Source organism: Mastigoproctus giganteus, chromosome 10 (genome assembly GCF_048544385.1).
Source record: "Mastigoproctus giganteus isolate SK-2022 chromosome 10, ASM4854438v1, whole genome shotgun sequence".
Taxonomy (NCBI): Eukaryota; Metazoa; Arthropoda; class Arachnida; order Uropygi; family Thelyphonidae; genus Mastigoproctus; species Mastigoproctus giganteus.
In genome coordinates, this window is record NC_143584.1 from 106,063,226 (window position 1) to 106,089,016 (window position 25,791).

General features: G+C 38.9%; 1 protein-coding gene across 2 annotated transcripts in view; it reads left to right on the forward strand.

The window, feature by feature from the left end:
• LOC150079203 (ephrin type-B receptor 1-B-like) overlaps positions 1–25,791 on the forward strand; it is a 452,380-nt gene that overhangs the window by 207,591 nt on the left and 218,998 nt on the right. For both annotated transcript variants that reach the window (XM_090383683.1, XM_090383684.1), the window contains exon 4: positions 9,212–9,367. In XM_090383683.1, the coding sequence (XP_090239809.1) occupies positions 9,212–9,367 (156 nt within the window). The remainder of the gene's footprint in view (positions 1–9,211; positions 9,368–25,791) is intronic.

Consider the following 25,791-nt stretch of genomic DNA (forward strand, 5'->3'; position numbering starts at 1 on the left):
CTTAAGAAAAATACATACAGTAATCACTTATTTTCTTCTGCACCTTCTTCCGGCTGATAATTTTGTTTTCAACATTAATTTTGTGTGAAGAAACCATCAAAAGTCCTTCAGTATCTTCTTCAGTGGCGAAAAACATTTTTAAACGATTGATTTGTATGAGCGCTTCTTCTATTTTCATCGGTGGTTCGTCGTTAATATGTTCTTCAACAGAATGACCTCCTTCCATTTCTTCATCCTCATGAGAAACTTCTTGAAAAATATCGATGATAATGTCATTGATATCTAGAGCACCATCTTCTGTAGTGAGGTTTGAGTCTGTATCTTTGTAGCCAGGGTAACTTGTAGCGGAAGTATCGTACATTATCAATAGATGTTGAAGTTCTTGTTCTTCTTGGTGCTCCACATTGCGTTCACAACTTCAATTTTTGCATTTGAGAAGCCAGACTTTACAAAACAGTTCATGACAGTTTGTTTTCTAATTGCGTTTACTGAAGAGGAAATCCATTGAATCGCATCTAGGATGCTGAGTTTCTTTGCAAGGTCACTCGCACATGTTACATAGTTCATGTTTGCAATGAGATGTCTTAAAATACGTTTTCTGTAGTGAAGTTTAAAATTTTTTATTATCCCTTGATCCAAGGGCTGACACTCTGCAGATGTATTTGGTGGCAGAAAAACGATTTGAATGTTGGACAATTCAATGTGCGGGTGAGATGCAGCATTATCCATGAAAAGAATAATTTTTCTGTTTTGACGAATCATGTTTTGGTTAAAGTGACTTATCCATTCGCTCATGATATCTCGTGTCAACCACGCTTTTTTATTAGCCTTCCAGTCAACATCCAAAAGATTCAACTTTATGCCCTTGAAACAATGAGGATTTTGTGGTTTTCCTATAACAAGAGGTTGTTCAAATCTCCCAGCATATTTGTACACAATAGTACAGTCAAGCGTTCCTTAGAAATTTTTCCGCCCTGACACTTTTCGTTTTTTAGACTCATTGTTTTTTCAGGGAGAACTTTAAAAAACAACCCTGTTTTGTCACAGTTGTAAATATCCTTAGCTTCAAAATCATGGCATAAATCTTCCAATTTGATGGTCCACTCTGTTACAACCCCAGTATCAACAGATCCATCTTCACCACTTACGGTTTTCCAAGAAATTTTATGCCGAGTTTTGAACTTGTCTAGCCATCCCACAGAAGCTTTGAACTCATTTACTCCCATAGATTTCGCAACCTCCAAAGCCTTTTCCCTAATAATAGGCCCATTAATGAGAATTTTTTTAGCACGTGCACGACAAATTTGAAGTCCAACAGTTTTTGGGAATGATTTTTGAACCTGATCATTTACGTGTTGCCAAAATTGTTTGAGCAGATTATTTTTTTTCTTTAGGATGTCGCTTACCTGCATCTTCCCAATTTTGAATTTTGCAGCGAGATTGCGAATACTATTTTTTTGCCGATCATACGCATTAATGAGTTTGACTTTATCTTTTAAAGTTAAATGTTTACGAGAAGACATTGTGCACTTCACACGACACTGAACAAAACTGAAAACTGAAACTCAAAAGACGAAAGGCCAACAAAATCCCCCCCTGCACCCACCGAATTCATCAGAAGTTTTACACGTGCCTTAAAATTCTTGAAAGAGGGTTTAGAACTGCGATGTAAACCTTGATAAAATTCAGAGAATCGGAAATAGAAAATAAACACACGATTGAGGCAATACGTGGAAGAAACGCTCCTAGAAAAAGGGCCGTGAGCTCGCCCGCTGTCCGTTATTGGGAGATCAAATTTAAGTGCTAATCTAAATGAAACAGTGCAGATTGCCTGTCCGTGTCCGTTACAGAGAATGTCCGCTAGGCAGAAGCTGAAAACACGTTAAAACCAATAGAGGAGAGTTGGGGAATTTGAAAATGTCCGTTGTAGAGAGATGTCCGCTAAAGAGAGGTGTCCGTTAGGAGAAGTTTCACTGTATAGGAATTTTGCTAGCAGTGAAAATGAGGTGATTGTCCCTCTGTATAAGGCAATGGTCAGGCCATGACTTGAGTACTGCATACAGGTCTGGAGGCCTCATTTTAGGAAGGATGTAGATTTGCTTGAGCATGTACAGAGAAGAGCAACAAGATTGGTGAGGGGAATGAAGGGATTCTCTTACCAAGAGAGGCTTAAGTTCTGCAAATTGCAGTGGCTGGAGACTAGGCACCTGCACGGTGATCTGATTGAGGTGTATAAGGCCTTGAATGGGTTGAGCACGCTGAATTCTGATCCTTCCACTTGTTCAGATTACGAACCTAAGGGGGCTAAATTCAAATTAAGAAAAGACAGAGGTAGAATAATTTCTGGAACAAGCTTCCATCTGTCATTGTGGAAGTAGATAGGTTGAATAAATTTAGGGAGGAACTGGACAGGCATTTAAAGAGAATGGTGTGATTTTTTTTTATTTTGGCTGATGCTACATAAGCTCATACACTTGCTTTCTTGCATCACATGCCACTACTACTACTACTACTACCACCGTAGTTGCCTTTACGAAAGCAAAAACCGTTCCCTTTACCCTGATTGGTAGTTACCTCTTTGAGTAAATCCCACTTCAAAACACTGTGATCACTGCCACCTAGTGGTTCCTTTATCTGCAGATTCTTAATGCATGAAGAATCACTACTGATAGTCAGATCAAGAGTATTACTCCCTCTAGTTGCCTCCCAAACATGTGTAGAAACCAATCATCCAATAAATCCACAAAAGCCTTACTAGTGTGTGAGTGACCAACCCACAAATTCCAGTCAATATCCGAGATATTAAAATCCCCCATTATAAGCCTCTCTGATTTACTGGCCCATTCTATTTCCCTGTACAGTTTCTTATTATACTCATCAGAGTCATTAGGCCTATAACACACTCTCACTCTTAATTTTGATCTCCCAATGCTTATGTCACACCAAACTGACTTGACACTGCACTGTACAGCAATGTCGACTGCCTGCACTTCCTTGGATTTTATGTGTTTTTTAACTAATAGCATAATCCCTCCTCCCTTCCTATCCTTCCTGTACACATTGTACTCCACAAATTCCTTATATCTGTGTGGCATCACATCTCTGATATCCCAATAATATCTGCCTTTGATGTCTTGAGCAACACCTCAAATTCATCAAATTTATTTACCAAACTCCTAACATTGGTGTATAACCAAGTATACATGCACCTGTTCCTATTCTTAGCTACCCTAACGTAGAAGCAGTCTCTCCTGTTAACAAGTACAGACTAGGCTGAAAAAAATTCTACCCCTTGAGCCTTGCACAATCTTTCCAGGGCCGAATTGATCGACAAGGCTCTCCTCACATACTCCCTCCTATCGAGTCTGGGCAGAATTGCAGACACTTTCAAATTCAACCCTAATTCATGGCTTTTTTTCAACAATGACCTGTACTTGTTAAGTAATTCTGCCAGTTTGTTATTTTTATTTTTTTTTTTTTTTTAGGAGCATTAACAACTAAGGCCATATTGCTCCGGGGCTATGCGGTGTTCATTCCCTGACCATTCCGCATCCTCCATATTTGGTGGTCACGGGCTCGAACCCCGGTCTAATCAAGAAGCGTGTGCTACACACTACTGCTCCTGCCCACCTGGCTACGGAGGCGGCAATTCCACTAGTCTCTTACTCTTAATATCATTTGTGCCAATGTGTACAACAATATCACCTTTTGTGCCCTTAAAAGATGATATCCGCTCTACAACATCATCAACTTTTGCTCCTGGCAGACATACCCTGGTCCTGTTCCACCTATCCTTTTTACATACCATGTTCCCCGTTTCCCTAATAATAGAGTCACCAACGACCACTAGTTGCTGTGGGACCAGCACATTCTGCCTTATGGGTTACTGCTGTGTTGCATGATGATCAAGTGTAAGCTCTGGCGTTGATGAGGGCAGCTGAGAGCTTGATGGGCTCCTCAATTTAGATCCTTCGAGGGCATCCACCCTGTCCTTCAAGCTCTCATATAGTCCCATAACAACGTTGAGTTGTCACCTGATTTCCTCATACTCCTTACATTGCACACACACAAAGACATTCCTCTTAGCAATATCATGTCCTGTACCTGAATGCTCCACAAGCATCAAGCAAGCAGTTCATTTTAAAAGGCTATGATTCAGAGGGCAACTGCCCCGCTCAGTTCTCCCCTGAGCCACAACACTCACATTACCTTGAGCCTTTTACTTTGCTGCTCTGGTCTGATTTATGATTTTGATTCAATTTCAGTACTCATGCACAATTATTGAAGCACACAGGCTTTTTAGTTAGCTCTCAATGATGCTAGCCATAGTAACAGAGTTGAGTTGCTCACTGCATGTGATCAGTAGCTTTTTCTTCATTGGTCTGATGGGACAAGTTGTAATTATAAACATACACTGTGGGGGCTAAAAGTATTTCGACACAGGTTAGCAGTTGTAAAAAGGGATTTTAATTCTAAAAGATAATATGCAATAGTAGTAGTAGTGGCATGTGATGCAAGAAAGCAAGTGTATGAGCTTATGTAGCATCAGCCAAAAAAAAAAAAAAAAAAAAATCACACCATTTCCTCCAAATGCCTGTCCAGTTCCTCTTTAAATTTATTCAACCTATCAACTTCCACAACGACAGATAGAAGTTTGTTCCAGCAATTAACCACCCGCTGGCTAAAGGCAAATTTCCGCACATCTATTCTACATCTGTCTTTTCTTAATTTGAATTTATGCCCCCTTAGGTTCGTAATCTGAACAAGTGGAAGGATCCCATCACAATTCAGCATGCTCAACCCATTCAAGGCCTTATACACCTCAATCAGATCACCGCACAGGTGCCTAGTCTCCAGCCACTGCAATTTGCAGAACTTAAGCCTCTCTTGGTAAGAGGATCCCTTCATTCCCCTCACCAATCTTGTTGCCCTTCTCTGTACATGCTCAAGTAAATCTACATCCTTCGTAAAATGAGGCCTCCAGACCTGTACACAGTACTCAAGGCCATTGCCTTATACAGAGGGGGACAATCACCTCCTTCTCCCTGCTAGCAAAATTCCTATATATCATGGAAAAAAACCCCATGACATGCCCTGGCAGCCTGTCTGCATTGCTCAGAAAACTTCATATCTGACTGCACAATTACTCCCAGGTCTTTTTCATTTTCTACCACCTTAAGTGTTGTACTAAATAGTTGGTACGTTTCTCTGGGGTTACTTCTACCCATATGCAGTACTTTGCATTTGTCAAGGTTAAACTTCAGTTGCCACTTCTTAGCCCACCTGCCCAAATTATCTAGATTCTGTTGCAGTAGCAAACTGCCATTACTGTCATTAACAACCCTGCCAACCTTTGTATCATCTGCAAACTTCGACATTAAGCCTGATATACCTTCATCCTTCATTGATAAATATACAAAACAACAGTGGACCTAACACCGAACCCTGTGGGACTACACTAATAACATTAGTCCACGAAGAGCAGCACCCATTGATTACCACCCTCTGTCTTCTAGCACTTAACCATCCTTTTATCGATTGTAGCAACTTACCCTTAATACCATTCTGCTCCAATTTGTACAATAGTCTTCCATGTGCAACAGTGTCAAAAACTTTCCTGAAATCCAAATATATGATATCAAAATTATTTTTTGCATCCAGTTCCTTTGTAACCACATTATAATATCCTATCAAATTTGTCAGACAAGACTTTCCCTTAACAAACCCATGCTATGTCTGAATTATTGCTGCAGTCTTGTCCAAATGATCCTGCAATGCATCTTTAACCAGTGACTCCATTATTTTACCCGGAGCAGAAGTTAAACTAACTGGTCTGTAATTACTCGTGTCACCCTTCGATCCCCCTTTGTGAATTGGGGATACATTTGCACATCTCCAGTCCGTGGGAACCTCCCCTGAGTCCAAAGATGCTCTCATAATTATGGCTAAGGGTTTGCTTAGTTGCTTTGCCACCTCCTTTAATATAACTGGATAGATCCTATCCACCCCAGGTGCTTTTCTTATGTTTAACTTCAGCAATTTCTCCTCCACTTTGCAGGCACCTCCGTAGCCAGGTGGGAAGGAGCAGCAGTGCGTAGCACACGCTTCTTGATTAGACCGGGGTTCGAGCCCGTCACCACCAAATACGGATGATGCGGAAAGGTTAGGAAATGGCCACCGCATGTCCCGGAGCAATATGGCCTAAGCTGCTAATGCTCCTAAAAACCAAAACAAACATCCTCCACTTTGCTTTCAGTTATTACAAAATCATTACGTATACTGCTACAATTTGATAACCTTCTGTCATTTTCAAACCTTAATAATTCCTCATGTGTGAATGTAGATGCAAAATACTCATTCAGTTTGTTTTCTATCTGAGCAGGATCATCAACACTCGTACCATTGATGTCAAGTGGACCAATCAGATTCATCCCCTTCCTTTTAGAGTTTATATAAGTAAAGAAATCCTTGCTGTTTTTCTTAGCATCTTTTGCCAAGGATTTCTTGTAATCTGCCTTCGCCTGCCTAACCTCCTTTGTGACCTGATTACAGACTAGCTTATATCTGCCATAGGCTTCTGAGTCGCTCGAACATTTATATGCATCCCATGCATTTTTCTTCTCTGTTACGAGTCTCATTAGTTCATTAGATAACCATTTAGGCCTAAACCTTGTACAATATTTCTTAATAGGCATGAAACTTTTAGTAGCATCCACAATTAATTCCTTGAATGCTTCCCACTTAGAATTTACTGTTGGTAACATTGTCAGTTGATCCCACTGTACAGAATTTAAAAACTGTCGGAGACCACTGTACTCACCTTTACGGAAGCAAAAACCCTTTCCTTTACCCCTGATGGTAATTAAATCTTTAAGTAAATCCCACATCAGTACACTGTGATCACTGCCACCTAGTGGTTCCTTTATCTACAAATTCTTAATACACGAATGATCACTGCTGATAACCAGATCAAGAGTATTACTTTTTCTGGTTGCCTCTCGAACATGCTGCTGCAGAAAACAATCATCCAATAAATCCACAAAAGTCTGACTAGTGTGTGAGTGACCAACCCACAAGTTCCAGTCGATATCTGGGAAGTTAAAATCCCCCATTATAAGACATTCCGATTTACTAGCCCACTCTATTTCTCTGTACAATTGTTCATTGTACTCATTCGAGTCATTAGGCCTATAACACACTCCTACTCTTATTTTTGCTTTCGCAGTGCTTATGTCACACCAAACTGACTCAACAGTGCACTGTTCATCTATATCAACTGGATTCACTTCTTTTGATTTTATGTTTTTCTTAATTAACAGCATAACACCTCCTCCCTTTCTATCCTGTCTATCCTTTCTGTACACATTGTACTCCCCAAATTCCAGTTCAGCATTCCTTATATCTGTGTGACACCAGGTCTCTGCTATCCCAACAATATCCACCTTTGATGTCTTGACCAACACTTCAAATTCATCAAATTTATTTACTATACTTCTAGCATTGGTATACATGCAAGCATACATACTCCTATTCCTAGTTACCCTAACACATCCCATATATCCACCTATTTCAGGATGACTGCCATCCGTCCCTGAAACCCCCACGCTCCAGGTTGCTACTTATTCTAATAGAAGTTGTGCAAGAATCACCTTCACCTTTGCCTATGGCTACTGTTAAACTATTAGTCCTTGTATCCCCCCAAGCTATCGGTTTTCCGACCCACCTAACACTGCCTTGATAGCATCAGCAAATATTCTTGCATCCTTTCTATTTAAGTGTATCCCATCCCTATAGAAGCAGTCTCTCCTGTTAACAAGTAGAGTCCAGGCTAAAAAAAATTCTACCCCTTGAGCCTGGCAGATTCTTTCCAGGGCCAAATTGATTGACAAGGCTCTCATCATATACTCCCTTCTATCGTGTCTGGGCAGAATTGCAGACACTTTCAAATTGAACCCTAATTTTCGGCTTTTGTTCAACAAATTTGTGAGGCTTTTTTTCATGAGGTATCAGCTGCAGGCTTCCATCTTTGGATTTTAGTGGGTTCAGACAAGTCAAAGTTATGTGCACAGAAAGGTGGTTCAATAGGACCACCTTTGGCCTGTATTACAATTGTCAGTACTCCTGAATATACTCTCTACCAACTTCAATAGTTGTTGGCTGGAATTTGCCCCTTTCTCCTGCAAAGCAGCTGCCAGATTTAGACACAGCATAACCCGGCTCCCGTTCTTCCCACAGGTATTTGATGGGGATTGAAGTCAGAGTTCTGAGTCAGCCATTCCAACTTTTAATTTATATAATTGCCCACAAACCATTTCTGTATGACCCTTGTTGTATGATGCATTGTCAATGCTGATACTATCAGGGCTCATCTCTATACTACTGCCATAGTATGGATAGTGCATAATTGTCTAAAAATGTCCACATAGATTAAGGACTTTGCATTTTCAGGCACTACCAGTAAAACAGCTGAATACCATCTGACTGTTCTTAACCTACCAAATTTCATGGCTGAGACAATACTGTCTGACAGGAAGCATACTCTGTGCAATCTCCATACCTCACTATATCCCATTTTCTTCCACTGTTCTAGAGTCCATGAACATTGGGCATGACATCACTCCAAATACCATTTTGCATTGGTGTCTATGATATTGAGCCTATCCACAGCTTCTGTTCCATGGACTAAATGCTGTGCAGCTCCCTACAGATGACTGATGAATGTTTCCATGGCCACTCGGGCCTGTTCCGTGATGTTTTCTACAAGTCACATGCATGAGGCATAAACTACTTTCTTTATGGTTTATTTAATGTGTTGCACAAATTTGTGAGGCTTTTTTTCATGAGGTATCAGCTGCAGGCTTCCATCTTTGGATTTTAGTGGGTTCGGACAAGTCAAAGTTATGTGCACAGAAAGGTTACCAATGTGACACCCAATCACCATCCCATGTTGAAAGTCCAGGTTGCAATCCATTGGTAACTGATACTATGCTTCTAACATATTAATGCAGTGCAGACTCAAGAGAATTTTATTGGTATGCCTAAGTTGATATTAATGCATAGGAGACTTCTCGTGCAGTACATAGTATTTGTGGAGGGCGAGGGTTCAAATACTTTTGGTTGTATAGTCTAGATTAAAGTGAACCTGAACATATTTCAGCTAATTGTTTAAGAAGGAAATGATTATTTGTATTTAATAAATCATTTTATATAGGATGTGCCGAAGGTACTTTTAAGTCACACATTGGAGACGATCCTTGTATTTTGTGTCCATCACACAGTTCTTCATTTGAAGTTGCAGAAAGTGAATGCCGGTGTGACCTAGGTTATTATAGAGCAAGTACAGATCCAAAGTCTATGCCATGCACCCGTAAGTACTGAATTATTTTCTTAGTGTAATGATTGTATAAAATGATTTTGTTAGTAAGGGAATCAGTAATATGCCTAGCTATTTAGAGTGGATGGGGAATAGTACAAAATATTCATATGAAACACATTTCATCTGTGCAGCACCCCCTACAAACTTGTGTTACTGTAAAGAATAATTAAATAGGTAATGTGGCTGTTGAAAGGCTTATTTCTAATGTAGATATTTAAGCTGAAAGGATTTACATTACGTGGTATATATTTAATTCAGAAATAGAAAGCATTAGGAGGAACTGCACTTTTCAATCCCTCTGTGAGTCTTCTTTAATGGATGTTCAAGTTAACAAAATTAAAATTGAACTTTACTTAAAATGAAATAAGAAATATGCAGTTAAAATGGATAACATATATCGTTGTTGTTTGTTATTTGGTTTTAGGAGCATTAGCAACTAAGGCCATATTGCTCCGGGATATGCAGTGGTCATTCCCTGACCTTTCCACATCCTCCGTATTTGGTGGTGATGGGCTCGAACTCCGGTCTAATCAAGAAGCATGTGCTACGCACTGCTGCTCCTTCCCACCTGGCTACGGAGGCGCCTACATATATTGTAGATCATATACAAAACACAGTACACTGACAATGCTAAGAGCAAACCAAAGAACAAAATGGTGTTCAACTTTTCAATTGACATTTACTCTGTGTAAGGCTAATCTCACTGACCTCTCATCAATTCTTTACATTCCCTGCTACTGATTACTTATTATATGGACTTCATTTAGCTTCCCCACACTGATCTCGTGTGTGCCACTGACTGTGTCAGACTTATCTGGTATGGCTAATGTCCAAAGTCACTATGGTTTTGATACTGCTGCTAAAATGAATGTTAGCTAATGAGTCAGTGTAGTTAGAAGGAGGGGAACAGTGATTCTTCTTCTGATTCAAATCAAAAGTGTTTCCTTGTATAAAAAAAAATGCTTCTAAAACTTTTATTATGATTTTCTTTTGCTAGGATTTTAGGTACTGCTGAATTTGTGCCACATTGCTGCTGCCTGTGTTGTGCCTGTGTTTAGGTTTGCACGTGTGCTCCTCCAATCTCATCTTCATTTTCTGTGTGTCTGTTCTTTATAGGATCTATTGCATTCACATATAATTTGATAAACTGCTACTTTGGTTTCTATAGGGGTGGAGGATATTTTTTAGTTTAGGTCTACCCTTGAAGTAAATTTTGAGATGTTTTTTTGCAGATTCTGTTAGTGAACTTTCTAGAAGCCTGGATGGCTATGGATAGGTATGTGTGTTCAGATAAGGGATTCTTCCATTTTGTGGCAGGTTTTTGTTTAGAAAACTGTTAATACTGCTGTAGTATAGAAAACTATACTAGAGCAGTATTTGTGTTGTAGTGGCTAGTTCCAGATCCAATAGTTTGTGAGCTGCACGTGTGGAATGACCTTACATGAGTTCCTTTATTATTTCTGCATGCTTCAAGGCATGGGAGGTGGGCTAGAACTCCCACAAGAATATTTTATTTAATTTTACATTATATAATTGTACTGTCATGTGTTAAAGCTACTGATGTGTAATGTACAATTTCTCTGTGCCCCCCCTTCCCCAGACAACATTTTTGGGTGCACTATTGGTTCAGGGTGAAGTGTAGTAACTTTCCTATATCTGTTGGTGTTCTATAGACAAAAGTGGTGGCTTTGATTTTCCCTGCATAGAACTGAAAACACTTATTGTCTCTGCATCACCATACTATGAAGATGTATTCCCTCCTGCATCCTGTCTTTAAACTCACTTCTAAATGAATGCTAAAATATGGCATAGAAAGTTCCCATAAGTGATTACTAATTTTGATAGAATTCGTTCACTGAAATTATAACAAAATTCTACTTTTATATTCAAATACATGTTGAAAACACTATTAAAAAAGTCTACTAAATACTGGCCTCTCATTTTAAAAACTGATCTACGGTGTGTCAAATTTTCATTTCTTTAATTTTCTTGTATATCCTTCTACTTTACAGTTCCTCTTTGGCAACCATTATGTTGACATTCCACCTCCCTTGGTATCTCATCTCGATGTCTTTAGTGTCTTGGGGTAACCGCTCACCCTGTTCTTCACTAATACTTCCTAGATTTTCTGGGAAGTAGTCAATGTGGAAGTCTAAAAAATGTTCCTTGACATTCATGTTGCTGCCCAGCTTATTGAAGTTGGCCAACATATTTTCAACTAGACCCTTGTTGTTCCCTAAGAAGTTTTTGATAACAGACTTGAAACTAATCCATGCATGTTTTTCTCTTTTATTCACAATTCTCTAAAAATCTCGGTTCAACAAAATTGAGGTTCAACAATGCTAAGAGCAAACCAAAGAACAAAATGGTGTTCAACTTTTCAATTGACATTTACTCTGTGTAAGGCTAATCTCACTGACCTCTCATCAATTCTATTATACCTTGTTTTAGCTTTCTTGAATGATCGATGGAAATTTAGTAGAAAGGTAGCAAGGACCTACCTGAGTTAAAGCTTTCAAAAACTGTTTCATCAAACCCAGTTTGATGTGCAAGGGTGGAAAGAGGACAGTTTTGGAGTTTATGAACTATATTCTTTGATCCAGGCAACAAACTCCTCCACTTTGGCCAGACCTTGACATTCCAGCTTACTCCTTGCCCAACTGTCCCACCCATACAAAAGCAAGGCATTTTTGTGCAGCCAGATTGCTGTCCATGTAATATGCCTGTCAATTTAAAGACAGCACAGATCAACCAACCATGTTCCTCATACTTAATATTTGTTAACAACTTCAAGTTTTCATATGCTTCTTTCAAATGCATAGAGTGAGCTACTGGAATTGATCCATAGTTATTTCCATTGTTGGAGCAACACACTTCTGAGACTCCTCTCAGAAATGAATAAATAAAAAATCTCTACTGTGTGGAATTGTAACTAATTTTTAAATAGTTAATTAAGTCATTTACATTACTGCAAAAAAACCATAAAATTGTCCTCAGAAAAATGGGGGACTAATTATCACTCTGTGTCTGTACCGTGAGAAAAATTTCCCACGTTCTAGAAGTGTTTGACTAGAACCAAGGAGCTCTGCAGATTCCTTTGGTTAATAAAAGAAATCTCTTATTAGATCATTGAGTTCACGTTGTGAAAGTTGGGGGCTGGACTCAATGTCTGCAGGCATATAGACTTCACTTTCATCTTCAGCACTCTCTTGCTGCTACATTCTCTGATATAAGTGAAAGGCATAGAATTCACAGGTTATCTCCATATGGGACTGGTCTAATGGTAGATGGAATATTAGGATAAACAATACCCTTCTTATTCTTTGTATTATATTCTTCTACATTAACTAAGCAAAAGTAACAGTCATCACAGTGGTTTGAAGGCTCCCACCAAATCATGGGAATTGCAATAGTCTTATTTTTACCATTTTCAATATTTTGTAATATCTTGCCTTTGCTTGAGGACTACTTAACTTCCACAAATATAATAAAATAAGTTGATTGTTCAGACACTTGTGTGAAGACATTTTACCTCAATTTTCAGCACAAGTTGGACAATTTTTTTTTTTTAGTTCTTCAGTGCTAGTGAAATTAAAACTGTGAAAACTTAAAATCAGGTGCCATAACAGTTGGCTTTTAAAGGTCGACAGTAAGGTGTGAGATAATATTTATGAGATAAGGAGTAGAAAGAGCTTTAACTTCATCAACTTTTTTGAACTGGTGAAGTTCTCCGAGCAATGCAGACAAGCTGCCAGGACAGCTCATGGAGTTTTGTGAATGATATACAGGAATTTTTCCGGCAAGGATAGGGAAGTGATTATCCCTTTGTATAAGGCAGTGGTTAGACCACATCTTGAGTACTGCAAACAGGTTGGGAGGACCTCAATTTAGGAAGAATATAGGTCTGCTGGAATGGATACAGAGAAGAGCAATGAGGGGGATGCTCTTACCAAGACTTCAATTCTGCAAATTGCAACAACATCAGCTCCTGTGAGATTATCTGATTGAGGTTTTTAAGGCTTTGAATGGATTGAGATAATTCCACATATATATCAGTGCTCAGAGTATTCTTCCTCTTGCTCAGATTACACATATGAGGGAGCATAAATTCAAATTGGGGAAGGATGGTTGCAAGATATATATGTGGAAGTTTGACTTAAGCCAATGGGTAGTTGATCGTTGGAACACACTTCCATCTGTTGCTGTGAAGATCCATAGTTTGAATCAAGGATGGACCAGATAAACTTTTGGAGGGGATGAACAGATGATGTTGGAATTTTTGTTTTTTTTTTGGCTGATGCTGTATAGGTTTCTTTTCTTGCATCATTTGCTACATCTAATACTGAAAAATACACCCTTTTCTCAAAGGGTACGTTAACATTTCAAATGTTTAAATAAACTTTGCTTTTTAAGCATTTCATTTTAGTAACTGTCTAAGCCAGTATTTATAAACAAGGGTTTTACAAGCATTGTGCAAGTGTTTGCAAAATGCAAAATTTCCATGCTGCTGCTTATTTCTATTGGAAAATGCAGCAGCCTGGAAAGCAAGGTTTCAGAATTTCGGGTCCTGCTGTAAGTCATCATGGAACAAGTAAATAGGGTGCCTCTGTTAGGGTAACTAACAATAAGAACATGTGCATGTATACTTGGCTGTAGAGTAATATAAGGATCATTATAAATAAATTTGAATTACTGATTAAGTCATCAAATGCAGACATTGTAGGGATAGCAGAGAAATGGTGTTATTCAGTCATAAGTGATACTGAATTTTAATATGGAGATACAATGTATACGGCGCCTCCATAGCCAGGTGGGCACGTGACCACCAAATACAGAGGATGCGGAAAGGTCAGGGATTGACCACCACATATCCCCTGAGCAATATGGCCTTAGTTGCTAATGCTCCTAAAAACCAAATAACAACAACAAGTCAGGAAGGACAGGAGGGGATATACTCATAGTTAAGGAGCATATTACACCTAAGCAGTGCATTCAGTCAAAATGGGTGATTGAATACACTGCTTAGATTTAATTGCAATTGTTGAGTCAGTTTGGTGTGATGTAAGCACTGGAAAAATAAAATTGAGAGTAGGAGTATATTTTAGGCCGATTGACTGTGATGAGTATACTAAACAGCTATAGAGAGAAATAGAGTGGGCCAGTAAATCAGAAGGCCTTATAATGGGAGATTTAAACTTTCCAGACATTCACTGGAATTCATGTGTTGGTTACTCATATGCTAGCAAGTCTTTTGTAGACTTCTTGGATGGCTATTTTCTAAAGCAGCATGTTAGAGAGGGTCTAATACTTTTGATCTGGTTGTGAGCAGTGATTTTTTTTTTTTTTTTTTTTTTAGTTGGCGCATTTTTTTAGTTGTTGGCTTCTGTGGCCATATTGCACCTCCCAAGGTTTCTGCATTTTCTACTCTGCTCCAAGCCTGAGGCAGGATTCGAACCCGTGACCTTTGGGTTGCCAGGCAGGCACTTTACCCAACCAGCTAGCCCGGTCTGCTCAGCAGTGATCCTTCATGCATTAAAAATCTGCAGGTAAAAGATCTACTGGGTGTTCTACTGGGTGTCATTGATCACAGTGTACTAATGTGGAATTTAATTAAAGACATAACTACTGTCAAGAGTAAAGGGAAAGGCTTTTTCTTTTGTAAGGGTGACTACAGTAGTCTCAGACAGTTTTAATTTTATACAGTGGGCCCAACTAATGATGTTACCAACAGCAAATATTAATTGGGAAGCAATCATAGAAGCTACATTGCTTTCCATACCAATTAAGAAATACTATTCAAGCTTTAGACCTAAATGGATGTCAGATGAACATCTGACAGATGTGGCAAGGAAGAAAGGTGCATGGGATGCATACAAATTATGAGGTAGTAGTGGCATGTGATGCAAGAAAGCAAGTGTATGAGCTTATGCAGCATCAGCCAAAAAAAACAAAACAATTCCCTCTAAATGTTTGTCCAGTTCCTCCTTAAATTTATTTAACCTATCAACTTCCACAATTACAAATGGAAGTTTGTTACAGCAATTAACGACCCGCTGGCTAAAGGCAGAAATCTGCACATCTATTCTGCCTGTGTCTTTCCTCAATTTGAATTTATGCCTCCTTAGGTTCGTAATCTGAACAAGTGGAAGAATCCCATCAGAATTCAGCATGCTCAACCCATTCAAGGCCTTATACACCTCAATCAGATCACCTTGCAGGTGTCTAGTCTCCAGCTGCTGCAATTTGCAGAACTTAAGCCTCTCTTGGTAAGAGGATCCCTTCATTCCCCTCACCACTCTTGTTGCCCTTCTCTGTACACGCTCAAGCAAATCTACATCCTTCCTAAAATGAGGCCTCCAGGCCTGACCATTGCCTTATACAGAGGGACAATCACTTCCTTTTCCCTGCTAGCAAAATCCTGTATATCATTGAAAAAACCCCATGACCAGCCCTGGCAGCCTGTTTGCATTGCTCATAAAACTTCATATCTGACTGCACAATTATTCCCAGGTCTTTTTCATTTTCTACCACCTTAAGTGTAGTACCACACAGTTGGTACGTTTCTCTGGGGTTACTTCTACCCATATGCAGTACTTTGCATTTGTCAATGTTGAACTTCTGTTGCCATTTCTCAGCCCATCTGCCCAAATTATCTAGATCCTGTTGCAGTAGCACACTGCCATTACTGTCATTAACAACCCTGCCAACCTTTGTATCATCTGCAAACTTCGACACTAAGCCGGATATACCTTCATCAATATCATTGATAAACATACAAAACAACAGTGGACCGAACCCTGTGGGATTCCACTAATAACATTAGTCCACAAAGAGCAGCACCCATTGATTACCATCCTCTGTCTTCTCCCACTCAACCATCCTTTTATCCATTGTAGCAACTTACCCTTAATACCATTCTGCCCCAATTTGTACATTAGTCTTCCATGCAGAACAGTGTCAAAAGCTTTCCTGAAATCCAAGTATATGATATCAAATTTTTTGCATTCACTTCCTTTGTAACCACATCATAATATCCAATCAAATTTGTCAGACAAGACTTTCCCTTAACAAAGGCAGCTCTGTAGCCAGGTGGGCAGGAGCAGCAGTGCAATGCAGAACGCTTCTTGATTAGACCGGGGTTCGAGCCAGTGCCCACCAAATACGGAGGATGCAGACAGGTCAGGGAATGACCACTGCATATCCCCGGAGCAATATGGCCTTAGTTGCTAATGCTCCTAAAAACCAACAAACAAACTACAAACCCTTAACAAAACCATGCTGTATCTGAATTATTGCTGCAGTCTTGCCTAGATGATCCTGCAATACATCTTTAACCATGATTCCATTATTTTACCCAGAACAGAAGTTAAACTAACTGGTCTGTAATTATTCGTGTCACCCTTCGATCCCCCTTTGTGAATTGGGGATACATTTGCACAACTCCAGTCCGTGGGGACCTCCCCTGAGTCGAAGGATGCTCTCATAATTATGGCCAAGGGTTTGCTTACTTCCTTTGCCACCTCCTTTAATATAACTGGATAGATCCCATCCACCCCAGGTGCCTTTCTTATGTTTAACTTCAACAATATCTCCTCCACTTTGCTCTCAGTTATTATAAAATCATTAAGCACCCTACTACAATTTGATAAACTTCTAGCATTTTCAAATCTTAACTCCTCATGTGTGAATGTAGATGCAAAATACTTATTCAGTTTTTTTGCTATCTGAGCAGGATCATCAGCAGTTGAACCATCGATATCAAGTGGACCAATTATATTCATCCCCTTCCTTTTAGAGTTTATATAAGTAAGTAAAGATGATACAGAAGCCTCTGGTGTATATAAATTAGTCTGTAATCAAGTCACAAAGGAGGTTAGGCAACATAAATTAAATTATGAGATGTCTCTGGCAAAGAATGCCAAGAAAAGCCACAAAGACTTCTTTACTTATATTGACAGAAGAAGGAAGAAGTCTGATGTCAATGGGTTAAATGTTGATGACAAATTGAATAGGTATTTTGCATCTACATTCACACATGAGGAGATGCCAGAAATTTATCAAAGTCTTACAAAGAACTAAATAAATTTGTGATAATTGAAGGAAAAGTGGAAGAAAAATTGTTGAAGCTAAACATAAAAAAGGTGCCTGAGGTGGATGGAATCTATTCCATCCACCTCAGGCACACCCTTTGTCATAATTTTGGGAGCATCTTTGGATTTAGAACAGGTCCTTATGGACTGGAGTTGTGTGAATGTATCCACAATTCATAAAGGGGATCAAAAGGTTGACATGAGTATATTATTTTACCTGTAACATCTGTTATAGGTAAAATTATGGAGTGACTTGTTAAGGAAATAAGGCAGGACTATCTGGACAGGAATGCAATTACACTGCAGTCACAGTATGGATTTGTTAAAGGGTGGTCTTGTCGAATAAATCTAATTAGATGCTATGATGCAGTGACCAAGGTACTAGATGCAAAAAATAATTTTGTTATCATATACTTGGATTTCAGGAATGCTTTTGATGCTGTTGCACACGAAAGACTGCTGTACTAACTGGAGCCATGTGGCAATGAGGGCAAGTTATTGCTATGGATAAAGGGATAGTTAAGTGCAAAAAGACAGAGTGGTTATCAGTGGGACTGCTCTTTGTGGAGGTCCCCAGGGTTCAGTGCTGGGCCCATCATTGATTTCAATATTTATTACTGATATTGATGAAGGTATATCAGGCTTAAATGTCTAATTTTGCAGATGATACAAAGTTTGGCAATGACAGTAGTCAGGATTAGCTACTGCAACAAGATCTACAAAAATTAGTTCAATGGGCTGAGAAATGGCAGTTGAAGTTGCAAGATATCGTATATATGGGTTGGAGTAATCTAACCCATATGGTATCTTGCACTACTACTACCACTCTGAGTGGTACTACACTCATGGTAGTGGAAAATGAAAAATATCTGGGTGATAATTGTGCAGTCAGATATGAAATTCTCTGAGCAGTGTAGACTTGCTGTCAGGATAGCTCATGGGGTTTTGTCAATGATATACAGAAACTTTGCTAGCAGGGATAAAGAGGTAATTATCCCTTTGTACAAGGCCATGGTTATGCCACATCTTGTGTACTGTATACAGGTCTGGGATGTAGATCTGCTGGAATGGGTACAGAGATGGGTAACCAGATTGGTGAAGCGAACAAAAGGGTGCTCTTACTTAGAAAGGCTTCAGTTCCGCAAATTTCAGCAGAGATAAGGAGGTAATCATCCCTTTGTACAAGGCCATTGTTAGGTCGCATCTTGAGTAGGTCACTTTCCTAAAATGAAGCCTGGTCTGGAGGCTTCACTTTAGGAAAGATGTAGATCTGCTGGAATGGGTAACCAGATTGGTGAGGCAAACAAAAGGGTGCTCTTACTTAGAAAGCCTTCAGTTCTGCAAATTTCAGCATCTGGAGACTAGGCACCACTTGGTGATACTGCTCAGATAGCTGACAAACTGAATGAGTATTTTTACATCTACATTCACACACATGAAGAATTCTTTAGTGGAGAATTCCTCATGTGTGAATGTACAGAAGAAGCTTTATTAAACTCTAATAGGAAGCTTAATGATTTGGTAATAACTAAGAACAAAGTGGAGGAGAAATTGTTGAAGTTAAATCTAATAAAGGTACTTGAGGTAGATGGGATCTATCCAGTTATATTAAAGGAGGCAGCAAAGGAAGTAAGCAAACCCTTATCCATAATTACGAGAGCATCCTTGGACCCAGGAAGTTCCCAAAGACTGGAGATGTGCAAATGTACAGGCGCTCCCCAACTTAACATAAGTTTTGCCGGCCGGTGCAAACTTAAAAAAATCGTGGAAGCATATTTTGCATCCTGTAGGAATAAATGGAGGTATTGTGAAAATATCGCAATGTGAACCCAATAACACACTGTTTTTTTTTTTTGGTAATTCGTTGAAATTGAAATTGAAAACGGAAGTTGAAATTTTCACTATATAATTAAGCTATTTATCTGTCTAAAAGATCATTTTTATAATGGAAATTGTACTACATTTTTATTGTTATCATGTTCCGTTATAAGAATCAATTTTGAATGCCTTTGTGATATTTTTCTAAAACACATTTCTGGAGGGCACTACCATAAAACAATAAAAACAATTCACACTTTCCGGTTTATTGGGCTTTTCTGTTAGCACAGTCTATTATGAATGAGTAGTAAACTCGATTTTATTGCATTTGCAATAATACTGATAAGGCGCCTCCGTGGGCAGGAGCAGCAGTGCGTAGCACACGCTTCTTGATTAGACTGGGGTTCGAGCCCGTGACCACCAAATACAGAGGATGCGGAAAGGTCAGGGAATGACCACCGCATATTCCCGGAACAATATGGCCTTAGTTGCTAATGCTCCTAAAAACCAAATAACAAACAATACTGATAACTAAAATTCTTTGGGTTTTTACATTATGGTGAAACGAGTTCCCCTTCACTGAAATCTTCAATTCTATCACTCACTGGCATAACTCAAAAATCATGATTCTGAGATAATCAATGAGAAAAATTCGGCTTTTAAAATTAGTTTCTTTAGAAATGAAGAAATTATGTGATTCTTCAAATATATTTTGATTCATCTCATCATACCCAGTGGTACTCAAAATTAGCCTGGCTTGATCAACATTCCCTTATGCATAACCAGAATTTTGAAAATTTAGGAAGAACAAAAAAAAAAAAAAAAAATTAAACAAGAACTTTGTTTATATTTATAAACTCAGGAACATGTATGAATATAAACTACATTTTAATCTTTGATAACATATTTGTGGTAAAGCATAAATAAGAACAAGAAGTTAGTACGAAATTATTGGTGTACAAACAAGCAAAATTTTGGAAGAATTTAGTCCTCCGTAAATTAACTTTTAGACTGTTATAAAAACCGACGTGACATTTGGGAATTGTGTTATTGTTCAACAAACATTGGAGAGGTCACTGTGCTGCTTTTTCGAAATTGGAATGTAACTCTTGTAGGCTTTTTCAATTTGCAGTTTACAAATGACTCCAAAGGTTTTCTTATTTTACTAGCTTTAATATTAACTGATTTATAATCATCCTGTTTGTATGATGTTTTATAAAAGAAAGAGTCTAAATTCTGCTTTTCTATTTCAAAGATAGCAGTGTCATTGAACTTCACTTCATCAGTATTTTCATTAAATTTCATAGAAGTGCGTCGGGAAAAATCTTTCAGGTTGTAAAAATTGTCATGACTCATCTCTGCCACCTTGAAAGGGTTTCCTGCCTTTCTGGCAGTTCTAGCTAATGTAACATATTGTGAGGGATAAGGAGGTGATATCCCCTTGTATAAGGCAATGGTCAGGCCACACCTTGAGTACTGTATACAGGTCTTGAGGCCTCATTTTAAGAAGGATGTAGAGCTGTTGGAATGAGCACAGAGAAGGGCAACAAGATTAGTGAATGGAACAAAGGGTTCCTCTTACGAAGAAAGGCTTAAATTTTGCAATTACAGTGTCTGGAGACTAGGCACCTGCGAGGTTATTCGATTGAGGTGTATAAAGCCTTGAATGGTTTTATACACCTCAATGCTGATGGGATTCTTCCTCTTGCTCAGAATAATCACCTGAGAGGGCATAAATTCAAATTGAGGAAAGACAGATGTGCGGAAGTTTGCCTTTAGCCAGCAGGTAGTTGGTTGGTGAAACAGACTTCTGTCCTTTGTTGTGGAAGTTGATAGCCTAAATAAATTTAAGGCTGAGCTGGACAGGTATTTGGAATGAACGGATGTGTGGAATGGGAGTGGTTTTTTTTTTTTTTTCTGGCTGATGCTGCATAAGCTTGATTTCTTCCATATGCCTCTACTAATGCTAATGAATACAGGATCAGACTTTAGCGATCTTTTAATATTTTTCTATATTAATGAGTGTGCGCAGTTACCCTCGTTGTGTATGACCTACAACAAGAAATTTGTGTGTAATGGTTTTGATTTGAAAGTTCACACAGCATACAAATAGGCTGTTATAATAAATTTGTTCGTCTGTTGTCCTCCACAGTTGTCTGAATAAAGGTATTTTCAAGATCGTCAGATTGGCAAGAAGCTGCTTTCTCTTCTAAATATTTTAGTAGGCAAGATCCTGTAGTAGTTTATCAATGATAAACTACTACAGGATCTTGTAGTAGTTTATCAATGATAAACTACTACAAGAAAATAAAAACACTAAGTGGCATAAAACAATGTAAACTATTTTGAGTACAATAATGGATCAATTAAAATAATGCCAACTGATATTATAACCAAGAAAGTTCTGCAGTATTACACTGCAACTGGCACAACTCAAAAAGGGTCATTTTTGCACACAGACCGTGCTCCATTCCATCCCATGGTCGGGGCACATTGAAGAAGTGTCACTGTTGACGCTTCTCAATGCAGTAAAAACTAAAATGACATAATGATACTTGTGCCAATCAGCGAGGAGATATTGAACTCACTTTGTACTGTTAATTGCATAAAATTAGAGTCCACTATCCCAAATTCATTAGTTGTATCAACTCAAAAATTAAGAATTTTTAGTTGTGCCACTATTGTAGCCAGTGAGTGATATAAAAAACATAAATAAATTTTCAGAATCTTCTCTTCATTCCTGTTTACTTATTACAATGTTGAAGGGAAAAGGACCAATGGAAAGTGCAAGTGCTGTCAGTGCTAGGAAACGAAACAGAATTGATTTAGAAATGAAGATAATTAATTAAGAAGTACGAAGTAGGACAAAGTTTGTCATCTATTGCACGGAATTAGGTCTCACTGCTTCAACAGTGAATATTATTTTAAGGGACAGTCCCCAAATAAAAGAACATTTTAAAGGATCAATGCATTTAAGATCAATAGTGATCACAAAACAATGTTCAGGTGCTATATTGAAGATGGAAAAGCTATTAATAATATGGATGGAAAATCAGATTCAGAAGCAAGTGCCCCTGAGTCCAATGGCCATTCAAACAAAAGCAAGAAGTATTTACCTTCAGATATTAAGGATAAGTACAGCGAACTCCAGGCCAAGTTCGTGGCAAGCAACAGGTGGTTTAATAAGTTCAAACATTGCATTGGTTTCCAAAACATTAAAGTATTCGGTGAAGTCGCCAGTGCTGATTCTGCAGCTGCAGAGAAATTTTGTGATGTGTTGAAAAAAAAACCGTTATAAATCTCCACAGCCCTCAACTTCCTCAGCGGCATGCTTATCAGCTGGAGAGTTAATTTGGGCGCCGATGCTCAAAAGGTAAAACTTGCTGACGTTATGCTAGTCTCCTCTCTTTTTGTAATTTTATAATTTTTCCTGCGCATGTGATAAAAAAAAAAATTGAATAAATAATTATATTTACATGTTTGACGAACATTTCTTTTTTGCTTCAATCAAATTCAGCGCACATAGTTGGGAGTGCTGCATAATTCTGAGTTATGTAGAGTTCAGCAGAATGCAACCCTTATGTAAGCTGGGGAGTGGCAGTATTCCCAATTCACAAAGGGGGATCAAAGAATGACATGAGTAATTTCAGACCTGTTAGTTTAACTTCTGTTCCAGGAAAAAAAAAATGGAGTAACTGGTTAAAGCATTGGAGGATCATCTAGACAAGACAGCATTAATAATTCAGACACAGCATGGGTTTGTTAAGGGGACATCTTGTCTGACAAATTTGATTGGATACTATGATGTGGTTACAAAGGAACTTTTTTTTTTTTTTTTTTGGTAGTTGTTGGCGCATCGGCCGGCTTCTGTGGCCATAATGCAGCGCCCAAGGTTTCTGCAGTACTTTGATCCAAGCCCGAGGTGGGATTCGAACCCGCGACCTTTGGGTTGCTAGGCAGGCACTTTACCCACCCGGCTAGCCCGGCCGGCACAAACAAAGGAACTGGATGCAAAAAATAATTTTGATATCATATATTTAGATTTCAGGAAAGATTTTGATACTGTTGCACATGGAAGACTACTATAAAAATTGGAGCAGTATGCTATTAAGGGAAAGTTGCTACAATGGATAAAAGAGTGGTTGAGTGGGAGACAATAGAGAGTGGTAAGCAATGGGCAATGCTCTTCATGGAGTCCCCCAGGGTTCGGTGTTGGGCCCACTGTTGTTTTGTATATTTATCAATGATATTGAAGTTATATCAGGCTTAATGTCTAAGTATGTAAATGAAACAACGGTTGGCAGGGTTGTTAATGAAGTAATGGCAGTGTGCTACTGTTGTTGGGTTTGTTGGTGCATCAGCAACTGTGGCTATAATGCACAATGTGCTAATTTAACAGAATCTAGAAAAATTGGGCAGATGGGCTGAGAAGTGGCAATGAAGTTTAACATTGATAAATGCAAAGTACTGCATATGGGTTGAAGTAAGCTCAAAGAAATGTTCCAACTGTGTGGTACTACACTTAGAGTGGTAGAAAATGAAAAAGACCTGGGAGTAATATTATTGTGCAGTTAGACATGAAGTTTTGGCGCCTCCGTAGCCAGGTGGGAAGGAGCAGCAGTGTGTAGCACTCGCTTCAAGCCTGTCACCACCAAATACGGAGGATGCGGAAAGGTCAGGGAATGACCACCGCATATCCCGGAGCAATATGGCCTTAGTTGCTAATGCTCCTAAAAACCAAAATAACAACAACAACATGAAGTTTTATGAGCAGTGCAGACAGGCTGCCAGAGCAGGCCATGAGAGTACTGTTAATGATATACAGGAATTTTGCTAGTAGGGAAAAGCAGGTGATTATCCCTTTGTATAAGGCAATGGTCAGGCCATGCCATGAGTACTGTGTACAGGTATGGAGGCCTCATTTTAGGAAGGATGTAGAGTTGCTTGAGTGAGTACAGAGAAAGGCAACAAGATTGGTAAGGGGAACGAACGGGCTGTCTTACCAAGAAAGCATTAGCATTAGTAGAGGCATACGATGCAAGAAAGCAAGCTTATGCAGCATCAGCGAAAAAAAAAAAAAAAAAAAACCAAACCCGCTCCCATTTCACCCCTCCGTTCTTTCCAAAGACCTGTCCAGCTCAGCATTAAATTTATTTAGGCTATCAGTTTCCACAACAAAAGATGGAAGTCTGGTCCACCAATCAACTACCCACTGGCTAAAGGCAAACTTTCGCACATCTATCCTACAACTGTTTTTCCTCAATTTGAGTTTATGGCCTCTCAGTTGATTATTCTGAGCAAGAGGAAGAATCCCATCAGCATTGAGCATGCTCAAACTATTCAAAGCTTTATATACCTTAATCATATCACCTTGCAGGTGCCTAGTCTCCAGACACTGTAATCTGCAAAACTTAAGCCTTTCTTTGTAAGAGCAACCCTTTGTTCCATTCACTAATCTTGTTGGTCTTCTCTGTACTTGTTCCAACAGCTCTACATCCTTCTTAAAATGAGGCCTCCAGACCTGTATACAATACTCAAGGTGTGGCCTGACCACTGCCTTATACAAGGGGATAATCACCTCCTTATCCCTGCTAGAAAAATTCCTGTATATCATTGAAAAGACATCATGAGCTACTCTTGCAGACCATCTAGCTGACCCTGCTATGCAGGGTGGGATCAATGATAGTCTCATCTTGAGGTAGGATTGTGTTAACACTTTACCTGTGTACCAGAACAAGATGTACATTTCTGACCCCCCATCAAGGGGTGGGATCACTGCTGAGCTTGGCAGCTTGCAGCCATGGCGGTGTAAGTAGGAGGCTCTTCCCCTAAAAGGCTTAAGTTCTGCAAATTGCAGTGGCTGGAGACTAGGCACCTGTGAGGTGATCTCATGGAGGTGTATAAGGCCTTGAATTGGTTGAGCAGGCTCAAATTTTATGGGATTCTTCTGCTTGCTCAGGTTACGAACCTGCGGGAGCATAAATTCAAATCGAGGAAAGACAGTTATAAAATAGATGTGCGGAAATTTACCTTTACCATTGGGTAGTTGATTGCTGGAACAAACTTCCATCTGTTGTTGATAGCTTAAATAAATTGAAGGAAGAACTGGACAAAATTTTAGAGGGAATGGATATGTGAAATCGTTTTTTTTTTTTGGCTGATGCTACATAAGCTCATATGTTGCTTTTTTGCATCACATGCCTTTACTACTACTATAAAATGTAGAAGCTGTAACTATGAGTCACTTGGGTTTCAGTCCCACTCTCAGTTTGTGTAGATTTTATATTCCACCAATATTGAACACCATAACAGAATCTAGAAATTACTGGGGGAAAACTGGGTTTTCCCCCAGTTTCTTATCCATTCCATTCAAAATAACAGAAAACCACATATAGTGTCCAATTAAATTAAAAGTGGGCACTTGCCATCAGTGAACAAATCTGAAATTTACATTTTTAGAGTTTTATGTAATTAAAACTGAGTGACTAAATATTTTAGCCACACTGA